The sequence below is a fragment of the Taurulus bubalis genome (genome assembly GCF_910589615.1).
Source record: "Taurulus bubalis genome assembly, chromosome: 17".
Taxonomy (NCBI): Eukaryota; Metazoa; Chordata; class Actinopteri; order Perciformes; family Cottidae; genus Taurulus; species Taurulus bubalis.
In genome coordinates this window covers 19,077,382-19,094,542 of record NC_136605.1, presented here as the reverse complement: position 1 = coordinate 19,094,542, position 17,161 = coordinate 19,077,382, and the positions used below count along the sequence as shown (strand labels likewise).

Here is a 17,161-nt window from a genome sequence, read left to right as displayed (position 1 = left end):
GAAGGACGACTTCCTCCTCAGGCTATTTGTTGTGTCAATTTGAAGCACAGCTTTACTTATACTAATGTATTTTTAAGTCCATGCCTTGGGTGGGACAGAGGGTGAGTAATGGGCTTGTTACCACGACCAAAAGTAGTGCGTGTATACAGCAGTTTCTGCTCTGGACAGATGGCTTCCTCTCTTGAGCAGCAGAGGAGAGACGAAGGTCATGTTTGTGAGTTCATTTTCTCCTGACCTTAAACACAAGCAGAAAACTGAAAGATTCCCAAAATAGTCTGCGGTATATTATTTACTAGATGCTTGCAGCTAGGAGCCAGAGGACATGTCTATTTGAGAGATGGAACATGCACAGCAGGTTATTTTTCTTGCATCATTGTGGACTTCTTGTTCTTCTGCAAAATATTCTACAGCTACAGCGCGGCCAACGTTACTGTAAAAAGACAATGCAAACATGGGCTGGGCCATACAAGAGGCGTACGCCCCACGTTCTCAAGGAGAATCCGGTTTTGCAGAGATAAGCAACTACTCACATCAGCTCACAATAATGAGGTGATTTGATGCCACACCGGCGGTCATTAATTCAGATGAGACAGGACCCCTCATCAGCCTGAGTGAAGCCGGGGATTATGACAAGGGGAGATGCAGGGGAAAAGCAAAGGATTTATTCATGAACAAATCAATGGCTCCCTGCTCTTCGACCAGCATCTCTCCTCCTGCTGACTCTCTGCTCATACCACTTAATGTGCCATCAGCTCAGCCCCCATCCACCACGATGACTTCTTATTTGCATTGCTGCTTCCTCGTCGCCCAGAATCTGGTACACAAACAATACAGCAATGCTGCATACAAGCGATTGTCGCTCTGTCCTCTGATGAGCATTACAGGAGCAAATTTGCAGTGGAAGAAGTGCTCAAAGAGTGAAATGGATGCTCCATACAACCTCGAGTTAGGACGTAATAGAGCAACAGCCAGCCAGCTCTGACAGCCAGCCAGCTCTGTGGATGTTCATAAATAGCCTGGTGTGTTTCTGCAACTCAAGATTAGCTGCATGCTAAAGCTCCAACAATAATGTAAATCAGTAGAGCCGAGCAAGCTGTTGGACTGGTTGGGCTGTAGATATTAGGTAGACCGTCTGTGGGTGTTTCCTACGCCATGCTGCTTAGCAGCATGCTTCAGTCTTTAGAGTGAGAGAAACTGTCTGAATACTGAGCATATGAATGCCTTCGCAGCCGATCTCACACACACACACACAGAGCGCCACTGTGCTGAGTCGAAGCGGTCCTCAACAGACTCATTCAGACCACACAGCGATTCACCTCTATGTGACCAAAAAAACAAACAGAATACTGAATTCCCATCGGGCAGCAACACAGTGCGTTTAGAGGGAAATAACACAAGTAATTTCACAAGCATTTACACATGCTTAAACGTGTAATGGGTATCATTGCATGTCTGGTAATTCACCTATTTCACCATAGTATTTGTTTACAGGAAATAACTGACTGCTTCTACAACCAACAGCTACAGCGATTGTAGAAAAAGTTCACAGCTATTTTCTACGATACCGAAAGACCACCGAAACGCTTTCAAACCAAGCCAGAATATATCACTAGCTCCTCGTTCGAAAACACTTGGCATCTTATGGTGGGGAAACAAGTGAAAGAACAAAATGTGAGGGGCAAATCATTAATTAATTATATGCACTTCCTCTGACCCTGAACATCACTGTTAATTCCTCAATTCTCAACTTCCTTTACCAACTACGAGGAAAAAAACAAAAACACGGTCACACCGATCAATGAAAATGCTACGATGGGCACACATTTCACCATCTATTTACATTTCAACTTTGATAGTTCTGAATATGTTTTATAATTTATAAAAGTGTTCCAGGAAGAAATGTTTTGAAAATGTTGGATAAAGGATAAATAAAATAGCTCCCAGCTAATTCCAAAACCTTACAGAAGTTTGAGGATGGTTTTAGATGAATAAAAACACTTCAAATGACTGCATACCACTGTACTTATATTCATTATCTTCTGAGACAGCATGTGCCGCAGAATGACATATGCATACTTGCAATGTTCCACTTGTTCTGACAGTTGGTAGATTACGCAATAAAAATAAATGTCAAACAAAAAACACGTTTGTTGGCTTAAAAATTAATAATTATGGACACAAAGTTTGAGTGATGCTGCATAAAGCAGATAGATTATAATGCCATCAGAGGAATTTGGATGAAAATAACTAATCAGTGACAGAATTGTTCTAGTGAGAAAAAAACAAAAAAGGTAACAAACTATATGTGGATTCATCTTATTCATGTCTAATCACTAATGTGTTGGGTTTTACTGGGTGTGGTCTCAGATAGCAGGCAAGTGAAAGACAAACAGCTTAGCAAGTGAAAGACAAACAGCTCAATATGTGGATTTGTGAAATCCAGCTCATCTCTGGTACTACAGTTGTAAATATACAACCAGAAATAACGTCGTGTGACACAAATAACAATGTTATTAATGTGCATTAAAGAGGGATGCATTTGCACACACAAAAAATGCTTAACGTCACACAACCCCTTGTTACCATCTGCTTTGTTTCCAGAGAAGAATACATTTAAGGTCGCATTACAGAAACAAACAACATCCAGGTGAGCGAAATCAGCCTGGCAAGGTTCCAACAACTAAAGCAGCGATGACATGATGTCTCATTTGCAGTAGCAAAACAGAGAAGTTATAAAACAGATATACCGTTTGAAAAAATCATCAAATTAGTGGCGAATGACGTTAATCCACATTGATTCGATATTTAAGCCTCACTCGTAAGCATACGACATATTAGATGCAGTTGTATCGTTAAATAACGGGACCAACATATATATATACATAACTGTAACCAGGTGAATTAAGCCGTCCTAGGTAAGTATGATCGTTGTATTCTAGCTGTCAAAAATTAAACAGCCGTTTCTGGCCAGTGCTACAAATGTGCGCACCAGCTAGCTATGTGCTAACGTTGGCTACCTAGCCACAGCTAGCGTATGTCGATAAATAACCAAGGTCACTAAGAAGCTAGTTGGAATTCAATATACATTTCGTTTCTGTTGCGTTGTTTACATAACGGTGCAGCTCGCAACCCACGACGGGAACCATACGTGGCGCACAGACAAACACCGAGACGTAGGTTAAAGCCAAAACAGCCGCAGTGCACTAGCCTTAGCTTAGCTAGCTTGCGGTGCTAGCGGGCGTCATCTGGACTGTAATGCGCGACTGCAGTTTGAAGTAACGCGAAGCCGCACGTGACGTTTCATTCCTGTGTTTCCGTGCTAAAACCCACCCGGACGTGATATTTAGACATATATATGCAAACCGTGAATCGTTTTACATGCATTACCTGGAAATCACGCTCTTCGTTAAACCTAGAAAATCTGTCGGCCATTTTCTGAACAGAGCAGCAGCTTCTCTGTCGCTCCGTCTGTGTCCAACTGAAGCGCTCCGTGCTGCTGCTGCTGATGAAGATGATGATGATGAGGTGCTCTTCGCAGAGACCGATGCGGTCACTGTGCATTGACCTTTCCCCAAAACAATCTCCAGCAAAATGTCACAACTTCACATGTGGGAATAAAGTGAAGCTATTTTTAATTCTGTAATGTCTGTAATTCATTTGTGTGATCGAGACCATTTGTACTTCAGTATATTCCCATTGTTTACAATCTTGGTTTTGCTGACAGCTGGATTTTTTTTTTTTGTTTACAGGAAAATAAGTGTCATGAATAGTTTGCACACTGGGTAATGCAGTAAACTGCCCAGCGCTCCAGACCCACAGGTGCATGGTCCTTATTTCACTGACCGTCACTTGCTTTTGTTAATTTGATTAATTGAATAATTGTTTGGACAATTGCACCAGTAAAGCACAATGGCAACTAATGCATGCGCTGTATTATTATGCAATGACATTTGTAGTTAAATACTTTGTTATACTTCATATTGTGCTAACATTTTTTGCTTGTTCAAGCTACAACACATTAACTGACATACATAAGTAGCCTATTACTCTAAACCTTCTAGCATTTTATTTATTTATTTTGTATGATTTGGTATAGGCCCTATACCAAATCATATAAATATAGGGTAAATGTCCAATAAACATCATCATGTGTGGTCTTTTGTGTGACAGGAAGATATCCAGAGATTTTTATTTCGTATTGAAAGGGTGAAGTTCCACATCATCAATATCTTCTTTGATGCAGAGTCAGAACTTCCATCACATTATATCTATATTGATGTTAGAAACACTGATGTATTTTAGTCCAGTGTTAATTAATGCCACTGTCTGGTTATTACTTTATTAACGAAGCAGAACCCATTTTAAAACCATTTTATGTTATGTTAGGTTATGTCGTTTTATATTAGCAAACCAGCACATTTGTTATATAATTCCAGAAACAGTGATAGTTAGTTTCAAACAGACTGTATTATGCCTTTATTTTTATTTACAATATTTTTTTTATTTTCCTTGACTTTCCTGTCCTTCTTCAAATCACAGTGCTAAGGTCAACAATTGCTTTCTGCTAAAAACAAAAGCCTCATGAATGTAATCCCAGTACAGTATGATTACCATTAGGCAATCTATAATGTAAGCTCCATGTCAACATAGACAATAATACAGCAATGCCCTTTGTCAGTAGTTTATGACGCCATCTTGTGGTGAATCTGTGTCAGTACAGCTACTCCTATTTAGAAGAGTTATACTATGTGTTAGATTTAAAGTTAGATTGATATAGCCCAGTCTAACTTTATTTAAAGGAAGGAATCGTTATCATTGTAGGATCCTACAGCAAGCTACACTGGAAGATAACACGCAGGTATAATAAGACAGAAAAACATAAAAAAGTACTACAACATAAATCAGCATGGGGTTAAAGTGGGTAATTTGTATATTTATTACAGCGCTGGCTTTTAAAAGCGTTTCAGTCACTTCAGTTTTCACACCTCCTCTGGCGAGGCTCTTACAGGAAGTCCGGACATTTCAGCTTCAAAATAAAAGCATAACTGTCGTTTACAAAAAAATGTTTCTCGTACTCAAATAGCACTAAAAGATTATTAAAGTAAACAATTATTATGAATAATAATAATAATAGTGACAAATAGATTGTCTATCATAGCAGTTGGATAACTTTGTTGTAAAATTGAGGGAATATGAGAGTTACTTTGAAAAGAAAACCGGAAATCATATTCCTCGCTAAACGCTGATCTGATCGCCAACGGCCGACGCCTACTAATTGGAAGATCGGTAAGTAAAACATCTAAAGTACATTTATGGTTATATAAAATACGTTCTCTAGTTTTATGACCTCAGTCTTTATTATCTCCTTTGAGACGACGACTTTGTAAAGTCCCGACTTCTTCACGAACGACAAAGGTGACCTAAGTTTCATGTGAAATGGCGGTGAATCTACAAGGAAGTTATGACATTTCTTTGCCCGTTGCTGCCAGATGTCTCCGATTAAAACAACCCTTTGTCCTTTTTGTCCAGCGCCACTGACTTTTGGTGGATGTTTATGTCGGCTGTGGAACTTTCAGAAAAGTAGTAATACTCTGAAGATAAACGTAGCATGTTACAACTAGTGTATACACATGTAATACCTAGGAAAACAAAGGAAAGGTGTTATTACTAACTCTATATAGGAGTTCCCATAACAATAACTTTCATGTAGCCTATTATTTATATATGTCATGCCATTATCTGCTCTTTTCGCCTAGTTGACATATTAAAAATTACGCCATTATTGGCTCATATCTACTCAGATATAATAGTGTTACATGTGGAAGTCCTGCTGCTCCTCCATGCTGCACACATTTTCACTACATTAGGGTGTACACTACTACACTATAGAGGGGTTTACGACATGGCTATAGTGGAACATAACATACAATGTGTATAATGAAGGCCAGATTTAAAGTTAAATATGCTTCTTCTTCTTCCTCGGTATCAGAAAATGCTATTTCACATAATGTCCTAGCATTCACTATAGAAATATTAGAGGGGATTCATGCTTCTGCAAATATGTATGGTTTATTTGCATTATCGATTCATCTCAGAGATTAATTGCTGGATTAATTAATGCATCTTTTGACTATAAACTGTCAGAAAATTGTGAGAAATGTGCGTTTTAATGTCTCAAAGTTCAAGTGGACACCTTCAAATTTCTTTTTGTCAGATCAACAGTTCAAAACCCGAATAAATTAACTTGTACCTTAATATAAAACAGACAAAGCTGATCAGACTGCAGCCTATATCTTCTTATCTAATCCAGGATTGTCACGTAACGTACAGAACACGATAAACCGAATGAAGATTTGCAGAAAACGTTGGGAACAGAGGACTTAGGCTACTGCAATGACGCCTATTTTCTTAATTGTAGTTAACCATTGAAGAAACAAGACAAAGGGGAAGTAAGAAAGAGACACAGCATGTTTTCTTAAATGCTCTGGACCTGTGTAGTCCAGGTCTGGCACACTTTCCTGAGAAAAAAGCCTGCGTTTCCCTGAAGGAATGCTCGGCTGTGTGTTTTCTGTGGCCGGCTTCAGGTTGAGACCCTTTTCCCTGTCCTTACTAAAGGCTTTGGAATTTCATTAATCTGTGTGGGTGTGCAGCAGAAGTCGGCTCAATATAGCCACTGACTATGTGGAGTTCAGCTCTGTGTTTCTCTGCAGAACTAGATTCAAATTGATTGTACCACAATATTTATATATATATTAGGACGTATGTCTGTGTACTTACCGTACTTATTAGATACATGTGTACAATCTCATGTAGTCTAACCGCTCATAATAACTAAGTTTAGACGATACACTTCCTGTTAAAGCTGGAAAAAAAATGACAAACATTCATTGCTTCAAATTGTTCACTTGCTACTTTTCTTTGTTTTATATCTTTTTTAATTGAATATTTTCAGACAAAACAAAGAATTTGTAGCTATTACTGTAGGGTATTGATATTTCCTTTTACTACTATTTCTTCTGATATTTTACAGACTTAACTGGAGCTGCAACTAATGATTATGTTCTTTCTTGATTAATCCTCCAATTATTTTCCTATTTTAATGGTTTGGTCTTAACTTTAAGAAATACTGTGAATACATTCCCAACAGCCCAGGATGACATTTCATAAAAAGGTCAAATAAAAGAAATCATGAAGGTCATAAAAACCATACAAATGTCTTGTTTGGTCAGACTAAAGATATTCAATCCACTATTATTTATCCACTACTATTTGGGATTTGAGAGTCACTGCAGCACGACTTCTTTTCCAGAGAAGTTTGAAATCAGTCGTGCAAACTAAACCTTTTTTACGGCTTCAGCCTAATTCTATCAGCGTATCGGAGATACTGTTGCCATGGCAGCCGCTTCCTGTACTTCTCGGCAGCGGGGCGACTGGCATTCAGCGCCGCGTTCTTGGTTCACGCCGTCGCCTCTCAAGTGGTGTTCTGGATTTCCTGTGTGCTGCTGCGGGTTTTTTTTATACGAGTAAGTTGTTTTGCTGCTGAGAAGAAAAGCGAGCGAGATTACTTCAGACAGCTCACAAAGGGTTCTCCACAAGATGCTCATAATATCAGATATCAGGAGTTTTGCTCTGTTGCTTTATGACATGTCGTATAGTGGAGAGTGTGTGGGACATTGGCTCCAGGGCACACATGCTCATTATGAGATCAGAGCACATGAGAGGTCACACAACTCTTCTGCATTCCTTTTAGTGTTGTGGGTATGAGCGCCGCCACACTTCTGTCCTGCTTCTGAGCTCGAAAACATCTTCTGCTTTTTATTTGACTTCGATTGCCAACGCTGTGACGACCGCGTCCATTGCTGATTCTCCTGAGAGTGAAACCTGAGTTTATCTTGACATAGTGTTGTTGTTTTTAACTGCCTGTAGTTCACAGTTGGTCATCAAAAGCATAACCAAACAGGTTATCCTTTTAATCGTGTCAAAGGGAAGAGCAAGCCCTGCTGCAGGGAGGGAGGGAGGGAGGGAGTGAAATATGGGGAAGTGGAGTTGCATTTCCCATAAGTCCTTGTCAGTAAGCTCCTCCCCCTCCCCCAGGGTTGGCGGACAGCCAGCGCTGAGCCGAGCTGAAGCGACTGAGTCGTGAGACGTGACTGAGAGTCAGGACGTGAACGTCGAGGCAGACACACACAGCGTCTGGTTTTGCTAATGTAGAGGACAGGTTTGTTCAGCGCGGACACACAGGAGAGAGAGAGAGAGAGAGAGAGAGAGAGAGAGAGAGAGAGAGAGAGAGAGAGAGCGGTTCAGCCTGGCATCTGTCGGTACGTCTACACGCCCCTCAGCCTTACACACACACACACGCACACACACACACAGTTGTTTTTGTGGTTGTGTTTATTGCACTGGGGTTTTCTCTATTTCCTTTCCACGTAAAGTCCTCGGGGTGTGGTGTTAACACCGGGCTGAGTCGAAGCGTCTCAAGAAGGAAGTGACAGTTGCATTGCTCTATGTTAGACAGTCCTGCAGTGCATGAAGTCGACACACACCAGGTAATGGCACCACCAAACAGCCTCCATTGAAATTTGACTACGGTTTGATGTCAGATGGTCTGTACTCGTCGTGCTCAGTTAGTATTGTCAAGAGCGAGAATGAGCAGAGTTAACTGGGGAAATGTTTTTGACAGCCAATCGATTTTAGTCAAGATATCAGGGTTGATCTCGGTACGGAGGTTTCATCAAGAATGTCTCTACCGGCATGTTTATGTGCAGAAAGAGTCAGAAGCTGCAGATAAATGCGATGGAGGCACCGATGCAACGCGCTGGTAGTTTGTGCCTTTCGAACGGCATTGAATGCACCATGTAAGCAGTGGTGAGAGGAAAGAGCGTGTCCGAGTGTGTGTGGTTTTACACGTGTACATGCTGCGACGACTGTGACCTCCATCTGCAGTCAATCGTGCAAACCCGGGGTTGTAAATTTAGCCTGGCCGTGCCAAATGTGCTGCAGTCGACTTCTTCCGAGCGAAACGGAGCGCTTGCAATTTAACGACACAGTTGCAACTGTCAAAACAAGGCCAGGGTTGAGTTTCCGGTCTCATCTGCCCACCGCAAAGTTTCAGTTCAAGTGATCGTCGCCATCCCGAAAGCACTTGACACAGTTGAACGTGTTCAACTTCAAAACCTACCTGTAAAGAAGCCGATTCCTATGCACTTAACCGCTGTACAAAGCCTGCCTGTGCTCCACTGTATTTACCTGTTGAGTCAAGTGGATGAATTCCTCAACTGGTGATCCTGGATATAACTAAATGAGCGTTTTAGCCTCTTAAAACTGAGCAAACAGAAGATTAGGAACGAGATTTAGAATCAAATGAACACCAAATGAATAAATAAAAGTTGGTCCAGCTTTTAACTTGAATATAAGACTTGTCGTTGGTTGTCACTGTCCAGTTTTTCCGGGTTTTTTTCGGCACCGTAACGCTGACATAATCAGATTGTAAAAAAGTCTGTTGTTGCGTTATGAGGAAGCAGTTTTCGGAAGCACTAACTTCACGATATAAAGGTCAGTCGCCGATAGGCAGCGACCATGTGACTTCTGGACGCGCTGCAGTGACATTGTGTTGGATGACATGTCGCTAAATGTTGTTAGTAAAGGAGACGCATGCATTGCCAATGATTGCTGCTGGAGAATATACAATATTAAGGTTGAATAGTCGATTCATAGAATATTAATAGGCAAAGAAAAAATGTCAACGTTTTGCTGGTTGAATATCTTTTGGACCAGTGGCATTTGAAGACGTCCACTTGGGCTGTGGGGAATTACAATGGGATTTTTTGTAGATAAAAGGATGAATCAAGAAAATAATCTGCAGATAAATTTGCAGCTTAATTATGAACTTTGATGGAGTCAACTCCATCAATCTACAAACGTGTTTGATCAAGTTGCTCTCAGACACACAGTGCCATTGACGGGGTTCAGAAAAGAGCTGCTTCCGGCAGAAACGATCAGTTTATAATTACAAATATTACTGATTTGAAATTAACGACCTTGACTCATCGGTTGCTTGCTGTGATGTTCTATCTCTCTCTCTCTCTCTCTCTCTCTCTCTCTCCAGATCCAGCAGTTGAAATGGCGGTGAGGCAAAGGATTTTCAACTCCACAGCACCCTTCTCCGGGTCGCCCAAAGCCGAGCTGAAGGGGTCCTACCCATCCTGCTCGGCGGCGGACCAGGAGGCGGAGGCGGACCAGGAGGAGGAGGAGGAGGGGAAGGACAGCAAAATGGGCTACATCGCCTGCCTCAGCCCTTTGATAAATAAACTCCTGACACATGGGACCGCAGAGCAAGTGGGAGAAATGCCACTGAAGACCTCGACCTTCATTGCCCAAGCTGAATGTAAATATGTGATTGATTTGTCCCCTTCATAATAGATGAAACTGTCTGGACAGAGGGTCTAACACACTGTGCTCTCCTCAGGTGAAACCCAGGACTCCCAAGAGTTTAGTCCATCCTGCTTCGAACGTTCCTTTTTCCCCTCCCCGAACTGCTTCACCAGCAGGTTTGACCTCATTGCGTCTGCATTTCATACTCCCTGTTAGTTTGCAGAGGTTTATTCTTTGATCCCATTTTACATCGTTGCCGCACTTCAGTCTTCCCTCAGAGCACAACAATGTGGCGTGGCCGACCGCGGCCTGCGCCCAGGAGCCGAGCAGCGCGTCGGCACAGCTCACCCCGAGGAAGAAGACCAGGAAGAGACAGAAGCGCAAGGGGAGGAAAAAACTGGAGAAGAAGAAGGAGAGGCAGCGGCACAGGCACCGAATGCGCTCCGGAGTCCCGGAACAGGAGAGTGGAAGTTCTCTGGTCCGGGTCCTGGTAAGAACTGTAGTTATTCTGCACACCTCGTTGAGTCTCACATGTGAAAAACACATTAAGGAAAACTTGTATCCTCAACGCAACCGAGAGGGCTTGCAGTATTTTCCTTGTGAATCATCTCCAAGGGGAAAAAAAAGTTCCATATTCTTGACGTTGCCGTGCAAACATCAGCTTTCCTGTGTTGTGGAAGTGAATCAGCGAATTCCGTCGACGCCGCCTGACCCGCCATGCTTTTTGCTTGTGTCCCGTAGGATGAGTCGTCCCTTGGAGGGAGAAGCGACCTCAGCACTTCTTGCTGTAGCAGCTTTGAACGCTCCGAGGAGCAGGACACGGGGCCTTCTCCCTACAGCCGGCAGGTCTACGACACAGGCTCCAGCTGCGCTCCCCTCAACTGGGGGGACCCGGTCTGCGGACCCCTCTCCAGCCTCCATTCCTACGGGCAGGACAGCGACTCGGACTCCCTCAGCAGTCTGGGAGACTGCTATCTGGCTCTCGCTGGCCTCCGGGGCAGCGTCAGTCAGGGGGACCCGTGCTACGCGGGACCCTTTTTTAAAGATGTGGAGCGGGACGTAAGAGAAGAGGAAGAGGAGGAGCGCTCAGCGGCCGACTCTGTCAGCACCGAGGGAATCATCTTCTACAATGAAGTACGCTCTGCTTTACGTCCGTCTACTCTCTGTCTCGCTTTGAAGCGCGGTTGAGCCAAACTAACTGCTCTTCTTCCGTCAGAAAATCCAGCCTGTGGACTCTGAGTACAAGGAGGGGAGTGAGTACGTCCTCACACAGTTTATCAAGGAGGGCTCCTATGGGGAAGTACACAGCGCTCAAGATGTCAACACAGGCTTCAAATTCGCTGTCAAAAAGGTAACAGAGTCCCTTTCTTCGCTTTGTTTCCTGCCTGGTTTTTAAGTGTGCTCACGCTCTCGTCCCGCCCTTTCCTCACAGATCGCCCTGAAGAGGTTCAGCAGTGAGGAGGTGGGTGCGTGGAGCGCCCTCAGATCTCCTTGTGTGGTGGAACTCTTCGGAGTGGTCCGAGAGGGGCCGAACGTCGTCCTCATCATGGACCACAAAACGGGTAAACAAGTTTCTCACTTCTGCCTCTCTTATTTTTTTTTAACGCACGCTTCTTTTTCTGCTGATGTCGACGCGATTCGTTAAGTGCAAACACATGAGAATGATGAAGATTTGAGAAAAACAGATGCTCGCTCGTCGTGATGTGGGCGGTTCCGGGAGGCCAGAAATGACTGTTGAGCTTCTTTTGAAGTGTTACGACGGGAGATGCCTGCTCGATAAACACGACGACAGACATAACACGTTTCCTTTGTGAGCAAATTCCAGGCTTTAACAGAAAGGAATAGTTGAATCAGACATCAGTAAATATTAATATCTCTCAGTGTTTGTCCTGGTCTGACCTTGTCTGTTATTCCAGGCTCCCTGGGCCAGCTGATAGCGGAGCGCGGCCGGCTGCCAGAGGACCTGAGTCTCCACTACCACTCGCAAGTCCTGACAGCGCTGGAGTACCTACGCAAGAAAAAAGTGGTGCATCTAGACATCAAAGGTATGTTATGCATACATACATCATAAATCATTAAAAAAGTTATACTGAAAAGTCGAATGGAGATGCCGTGAGGAAAACTGATTCCAACTTTTGAATGTCCCCCAAGCCACGTAGTAACTGATAGATAGACTTAAGAAGACTTTTATTTAATTTGGTGCCACTGTGTTTAATCTCAAATTTAAGCATCATATTTAGGATGCATTCACACCAAATCAGAATAAAAAAACATCAGTGCTCCCATTCATTTGAATGTGGGTAGTGCGTTTAACCTGCGGCGGCGGGGACGCAGGGGCTGCTGGGAAATAAAACCAGATGCCTTTGGCGAAAAGTTTAAACTGAATTCACTTTTGGAAAGAAGCCACGTGACGTCACACTGCGGTAGCCAATCACATCACAAGTGCACAACCCAGCCATGAAGGGGAGGGCTTGGCTATATTGCCGAAATCTTCAAACCTGAGTTAATTAAATGTCTCAATAACAATATGTATCACAAGGTAGCATGTCTTCTGGTATATTGATAATAAGTAGTCGAGCACTTGGTTGAGTTGTGGCAGTTGATAATTAACAATGTTTTTTTAAGAATTTACGTGCAAAATAATCAGATTTTTGGGGAAATTTGAGTTAGCATCTGCTTGTTATTATCAATATTACATAAGTGTAATATAACAAAATATACAAAAAGCAAGAAGCATATTTTGATACTTCCCCCCCCCCAAAAAAACACATTAAACAGTCAAACTAAATGTGTCAGCTTTTACTTGTTAGTGGAAAACAAAAACACAGACAGGGAGAATAAGTCGGATTTCTAATTAGTTCTCATCATAGGATTTCGTGTCTTTGTGTGCAGCTGTTGTGTGGAACACAAGTGTCACAGATACAGTAGATTTGATCCTCTGCACCTGTGTTGTGAAACCAGACTGCCACAGTGAAGACGACGGGCTGGGAATTTCCCACAGTGTGACTCACCGCTGATCTTTAGAGGCGGCGCATGAGCACCAGAATCAGGAGAGCGAGAAAGAAAGAAAGGGAGAACGAAACCGAGCGGGGGGATGGGACGAGGGGCAGGAAGTAGTTAGCGAGAGAGAAGCGAGGGCAAGACAACAGAGTACAATGACGGAAAGAAAGAAAGCAGAAGATGAAGATAAAGTGGAAAGAAGCTTAAGAAGGAAGGAGAAAAACAAAAATGAGAACTGAGTTGGAGGAAGAGAATAACAAGACTGAAACAGGAAGACAACACACGATGGTGCTGTCGCGGCTCAGGCGCCACCTGGTGTCCGTTTGCTGCCAGACGCCACATTCACTCCTCATTAAAGTGTTTTCTGCAGCAGCTGTCCCCTCGGTGACGTCATATCTCCCTCTTTATTTTTGCCCCTTTTATCTGGAGGCTGCTTTGTGTCTGTGCACAGCTGCCCTGTTTCTAATTATGTCATCCACAAACTACACAGCACAAGTCATGGAAATCAGCGGCAATGCAGCGGATTACTGACTCTGCTCGTTTTACCCACAGCTGACAATGTGTTGCTGTCGGAGGACGGGAGAGACACCTTCCTGTGCGACTTTGGACACGCAGAGAGACTCGACAATCGGGGACAGAGCCTCAGCGGGTCCAAAGGTAACCACCGTGCAACTCTAGCGATTCAGTTAGGAAGAGGAACCGGATCCACCTGTGTCTTATTTCCCGGTTTTCCCGGTGTAATTCGATTGCAGATCTGAAGGGCACAGAGACCCACATGGCCCCTGAGATCGTGAAAGGGGAACCCCGCGGAGCCAAGGCAGATGTGTGGAGCAGCTGCTGTATGTTACTGCACATGCTCAATGCGTGTCAGCCGTGGATCAGATACTACACCTGTAGACTTTACCTGAAGGTACGCGTCACAGCGACACACAGACGCCACAGTCGGCGGTTTTCCACCGCAGATGTTCAGCCTTTTGACCGAGTCCGTCTTTGCGATGGTAACAGATTGCCAACGAGCCGCCGCCACTGAGGGAGATCCCACCCGACTGCAGCCCTCTCACTGCGGACGTTCTCAAGGCGGGACTTCAGAAGGATCCGACCAAGAGGGCGTCAGCGTCTGACCTCAAAGGAAAAACTGCCAGAGCTCTGAGAGAAGGTAACAAAGCCTGCAGGGTGTCCACGTCCAGAGCAAGAGGTGCATCCAGACCATCCATAAACCCAGTGAAATCCACTCTGTAGATAATAAATTAGGGTGAATTTGGTTATTGTATGCTTCCACATATAAGCAAAAATAAAAATGACATATATTGTTGCCCCACTTTAAAGAAAAGAGGATGTCACTATGCTGTCAAACTCTGAAAACCACGCCCACTGGAGGGGGAAACTTTCTCCGCCACAATATGCAACCGAGGGCTGATATGCAAACAAAATCCCCGTCGCTAAAAACATCACATATGTCTGCCGGGGGGAGCGGTTGATAACTAAAACGGTGAAGTTATGAAGCTACAAAAACAACTCCCCTTCAAAATAAAAGCCTCATAGAGCAACTGTATTTTAAAAAGGAAGCTCATGTTGAGGCCTTCTTATAGAACAACCGTCTTCATTGTACATCAGACTGATTATACATAAATAATAAAATGACAACTTTTAGCCTTTTATTTTTAATAAATTATTATGATATTTACTATGATGAACAACTTAAGCAAAGTTATTGGCTCATAGGCATTTTCCTGTTAGTAAGCAGATGGAATTGACGAGGAGGAGCCTTCACACGATACAGTCAGAGGAGAGCGATGATTCATTGTTTTCCCCTCCGGTGTTCATTCTGTCTCTATTAACTGTAAACCAAAAATATTAAGAAAAATATTATTTTCAGTGGGAGGACTCACCAGTCCAGTGAGGGGGTCGTACACGGAGCCCCTATATATCGCCGCCAAACCTCCGGACTGCCTGGAACCTTTCAACAGCGGCGTGAACTGTGAGGATGAGCACCAGGAGTCTGTTAAGAAAGGGATCCCGACAGGCAGCAGGGCGGGGGAACTGCAGGACGACCACGGCGACGAGTCAAAGCGAGACTCGCTCCTCTGTCCGCGACCGCTGATCTCTGAGCCGAGCTGCAAGAGGGGCAACAAGATCACCACCGTGCCTGAACTGGAGCTGCGAAAACTGGAGCGAGGTGAGGGCCCCCCCCCACCCTCAGAGCTTTCCGCTTTTCTTTCCTCTGTTAAATGTTCGATCTCCGCTCATCGTTCCGTCTTCGTTTCGCAGATTTCTACCTGAGCAGTCTGTCCCAGCTCCACTCTGTCGAGATGCAGGAGCAGCTCTTGTCGTGTCTCAGCAGTGACCCGTATTCCACCTGGGAGCCGTGGGACAAAAAGGTGACCCAGCATTCACGGTTATTACGAGTACATCTCTGATCTGCCACACACTATGGTGAATGAGTATCTGAGGTGTTAGTTTGGGCCCAAGTCATCACTTTAATTGCCAGAAGACATTTCCAGACCTTTATCAAATGTATTAATTTGACCTTCTTTGGTTGTTCACCCAGCTTCCTCTTTTTTTTTTCACCTGTTCTTCCAGGACTCCGGCCGCTGGTCTCTGAGTCCAGGAGACGACTTCAGCTCCGGTGTCTTCTCCTACAACAGTCAGCCAGACGTGCAGGTTTCCAGTCTGGATTTGCTGAGTCACACACAGATGCCACCGCCCTGCTGTTTCGAAGGTGAGATAAAACATCAAACATCTCTCTCTCTCTTTTTTTAAACTAGTTAGTGTCGCACCAAACTGTAACATGTGCTCCTCTCTGCTCTGTGATTGGCTCAGGGGTGGACGTCTGCATCAGAGACTTCAACAGGAAGAGCATCCGCATCAGGGAGACGCGGCGGGTGAAGGTGGGCCACATCGCCACTGGAATCAGTGATCAGGTGAGGGCGAGCCGCCTCACACACACGCTCATGTGTGTGTGTTTCTGCTTTTTAAAAAGCAAGATGACAGCTGTTCAATGCTGATGTGTGCTCCTTTTTTTTCTAGATCACCGAGAGGGTTTTCACCCTGGAAACCCAGCGGGGCCAGCAGGTTGCTCACAATGAGGAGGTGCAGGAGTCCGGTCTGGAGCTCAGCTGTGTTCCTGCTCCCGACTTCAGCTCGGCCTGGAGGTGGAGGATCCGAGACGGAGTGCTGGAGACCAGATAGAGGCTCCCGTCCATCTCCTCGGCCGTCCCGCACATGGCCTTCTGTAGCATTGGCTCCAATACTTGCCTTTAGTTCGCCTCAATGTGCGAGGTGCTTTTACATGGGCCAAAAATAAATCCACCAGTACTTCCTGGGTCTTAAGCACACGTGTCATGTTTTAAATGCCATAGCGGGGCGCGGATGTGCTGCTTTTTTTAAATTCGTCGCTGTACTGAGCTTCTTTGGTTCACTGTGATGCAGCCTTTCTTATTGCATGTGTGCATTGAGTCAATAAACAGCATCAGAAACTAAGCAGCGTGTGATACTTATTGATCTCACTGGTTCACGGTCCAGTCTATACTACAGTATTCATTCACTCACAGTGACTATGAGCATTCTAACTACTCAATAACCTTGTATGACGTTACATTTACAGTGTGATACAGTAAATCACTATTTGACGACCTTCTGACCGTTCCTCCATCGCCACTGTGAGAACAGAAATCCCCCTCGTAAAACCACGAAAACCACAATTTACAGTTGAAAGTTGCCGTCTTACTGACAGAGACTCTGAAAGTACAGCAATGCCTGGATTTCCATGACATTTGAAGGGGACATTCTT

General features: G+C 44.1%; 1 protein-coding gene across 2 annotated transcripts; it reads left to right on the top strand.

The window, feature by feature from the left end:
• The first annotated feature begins 5,253 nt into the window (after positions 1-5,253).
• map3k14a (mitogen-activated protein kinase kinase kinase 14a) lies at positions 5,254-16,845 on the top strand. 2 transcript variants are annotated; one of them, XM_079233505.1, is made up of 16 exons: positions 5,254-5,286; positions 10,106-10,384; positions 10,466-10,547; positions 10,639-10,861; positions 11,113-11,505; positions 11,588-11,722; positions 11,804-11,933; positions 12,288-12,416; positions 13,924-14,028; positions 14,124-14,281; positions 14,377-14,527; positions 15,248-15,547; positions 15,640-15,749; positions 15,952-16,090; positions 16,192-16,292; positions 16,399-16,845. In XM_079233505.1, exons 2-16 carry the CDS (start codon positions 10,120-10,122, stop codon positions 16,558-16,560), a joined length of 2,583 nt encoding a protein of 860 aa, XP_079089631.1. In that variant the 5' UTR covers positions 5,254-5,286; positions 10,106-10,119; the 3' UTR covers positions 16,561-16,845. The 2 variants fall into 2 exon arrangements, with proteins under 2 accessions (XP_079089631.1, XP_079089630.1); XM_079233504.1 differs by lacking the exon at positions 5,254-5,286 and adding an exon at positions 8,288-8,318.
• Positions 16,846-17,161: the final 316 nt, after the last annotated feature.

Coding starts and splice junctions, on each gene's coding strand:
- map3k14a (XM_079233505.1), top strand. CDS start 10,120: ATGGCGGTGAGGCAAAGGATTTTCAACTCCACAGCACCCTTCTCCGGG. Junction 10,385..10,465: donor CTTCATTGCCCAAGCTGAAT/GTAAATATGTGA, acceptor TGCTCTCCTCAG/GTGAAACCCAGGACTCCCAA. Junction 16,293..16,398: donor CCACTGGAATCAGTGATCAG/GTGAGGGCGAGC, acceptor TTTTTTTTCTAG/ATCACCGAGAGGGTTTTCAC.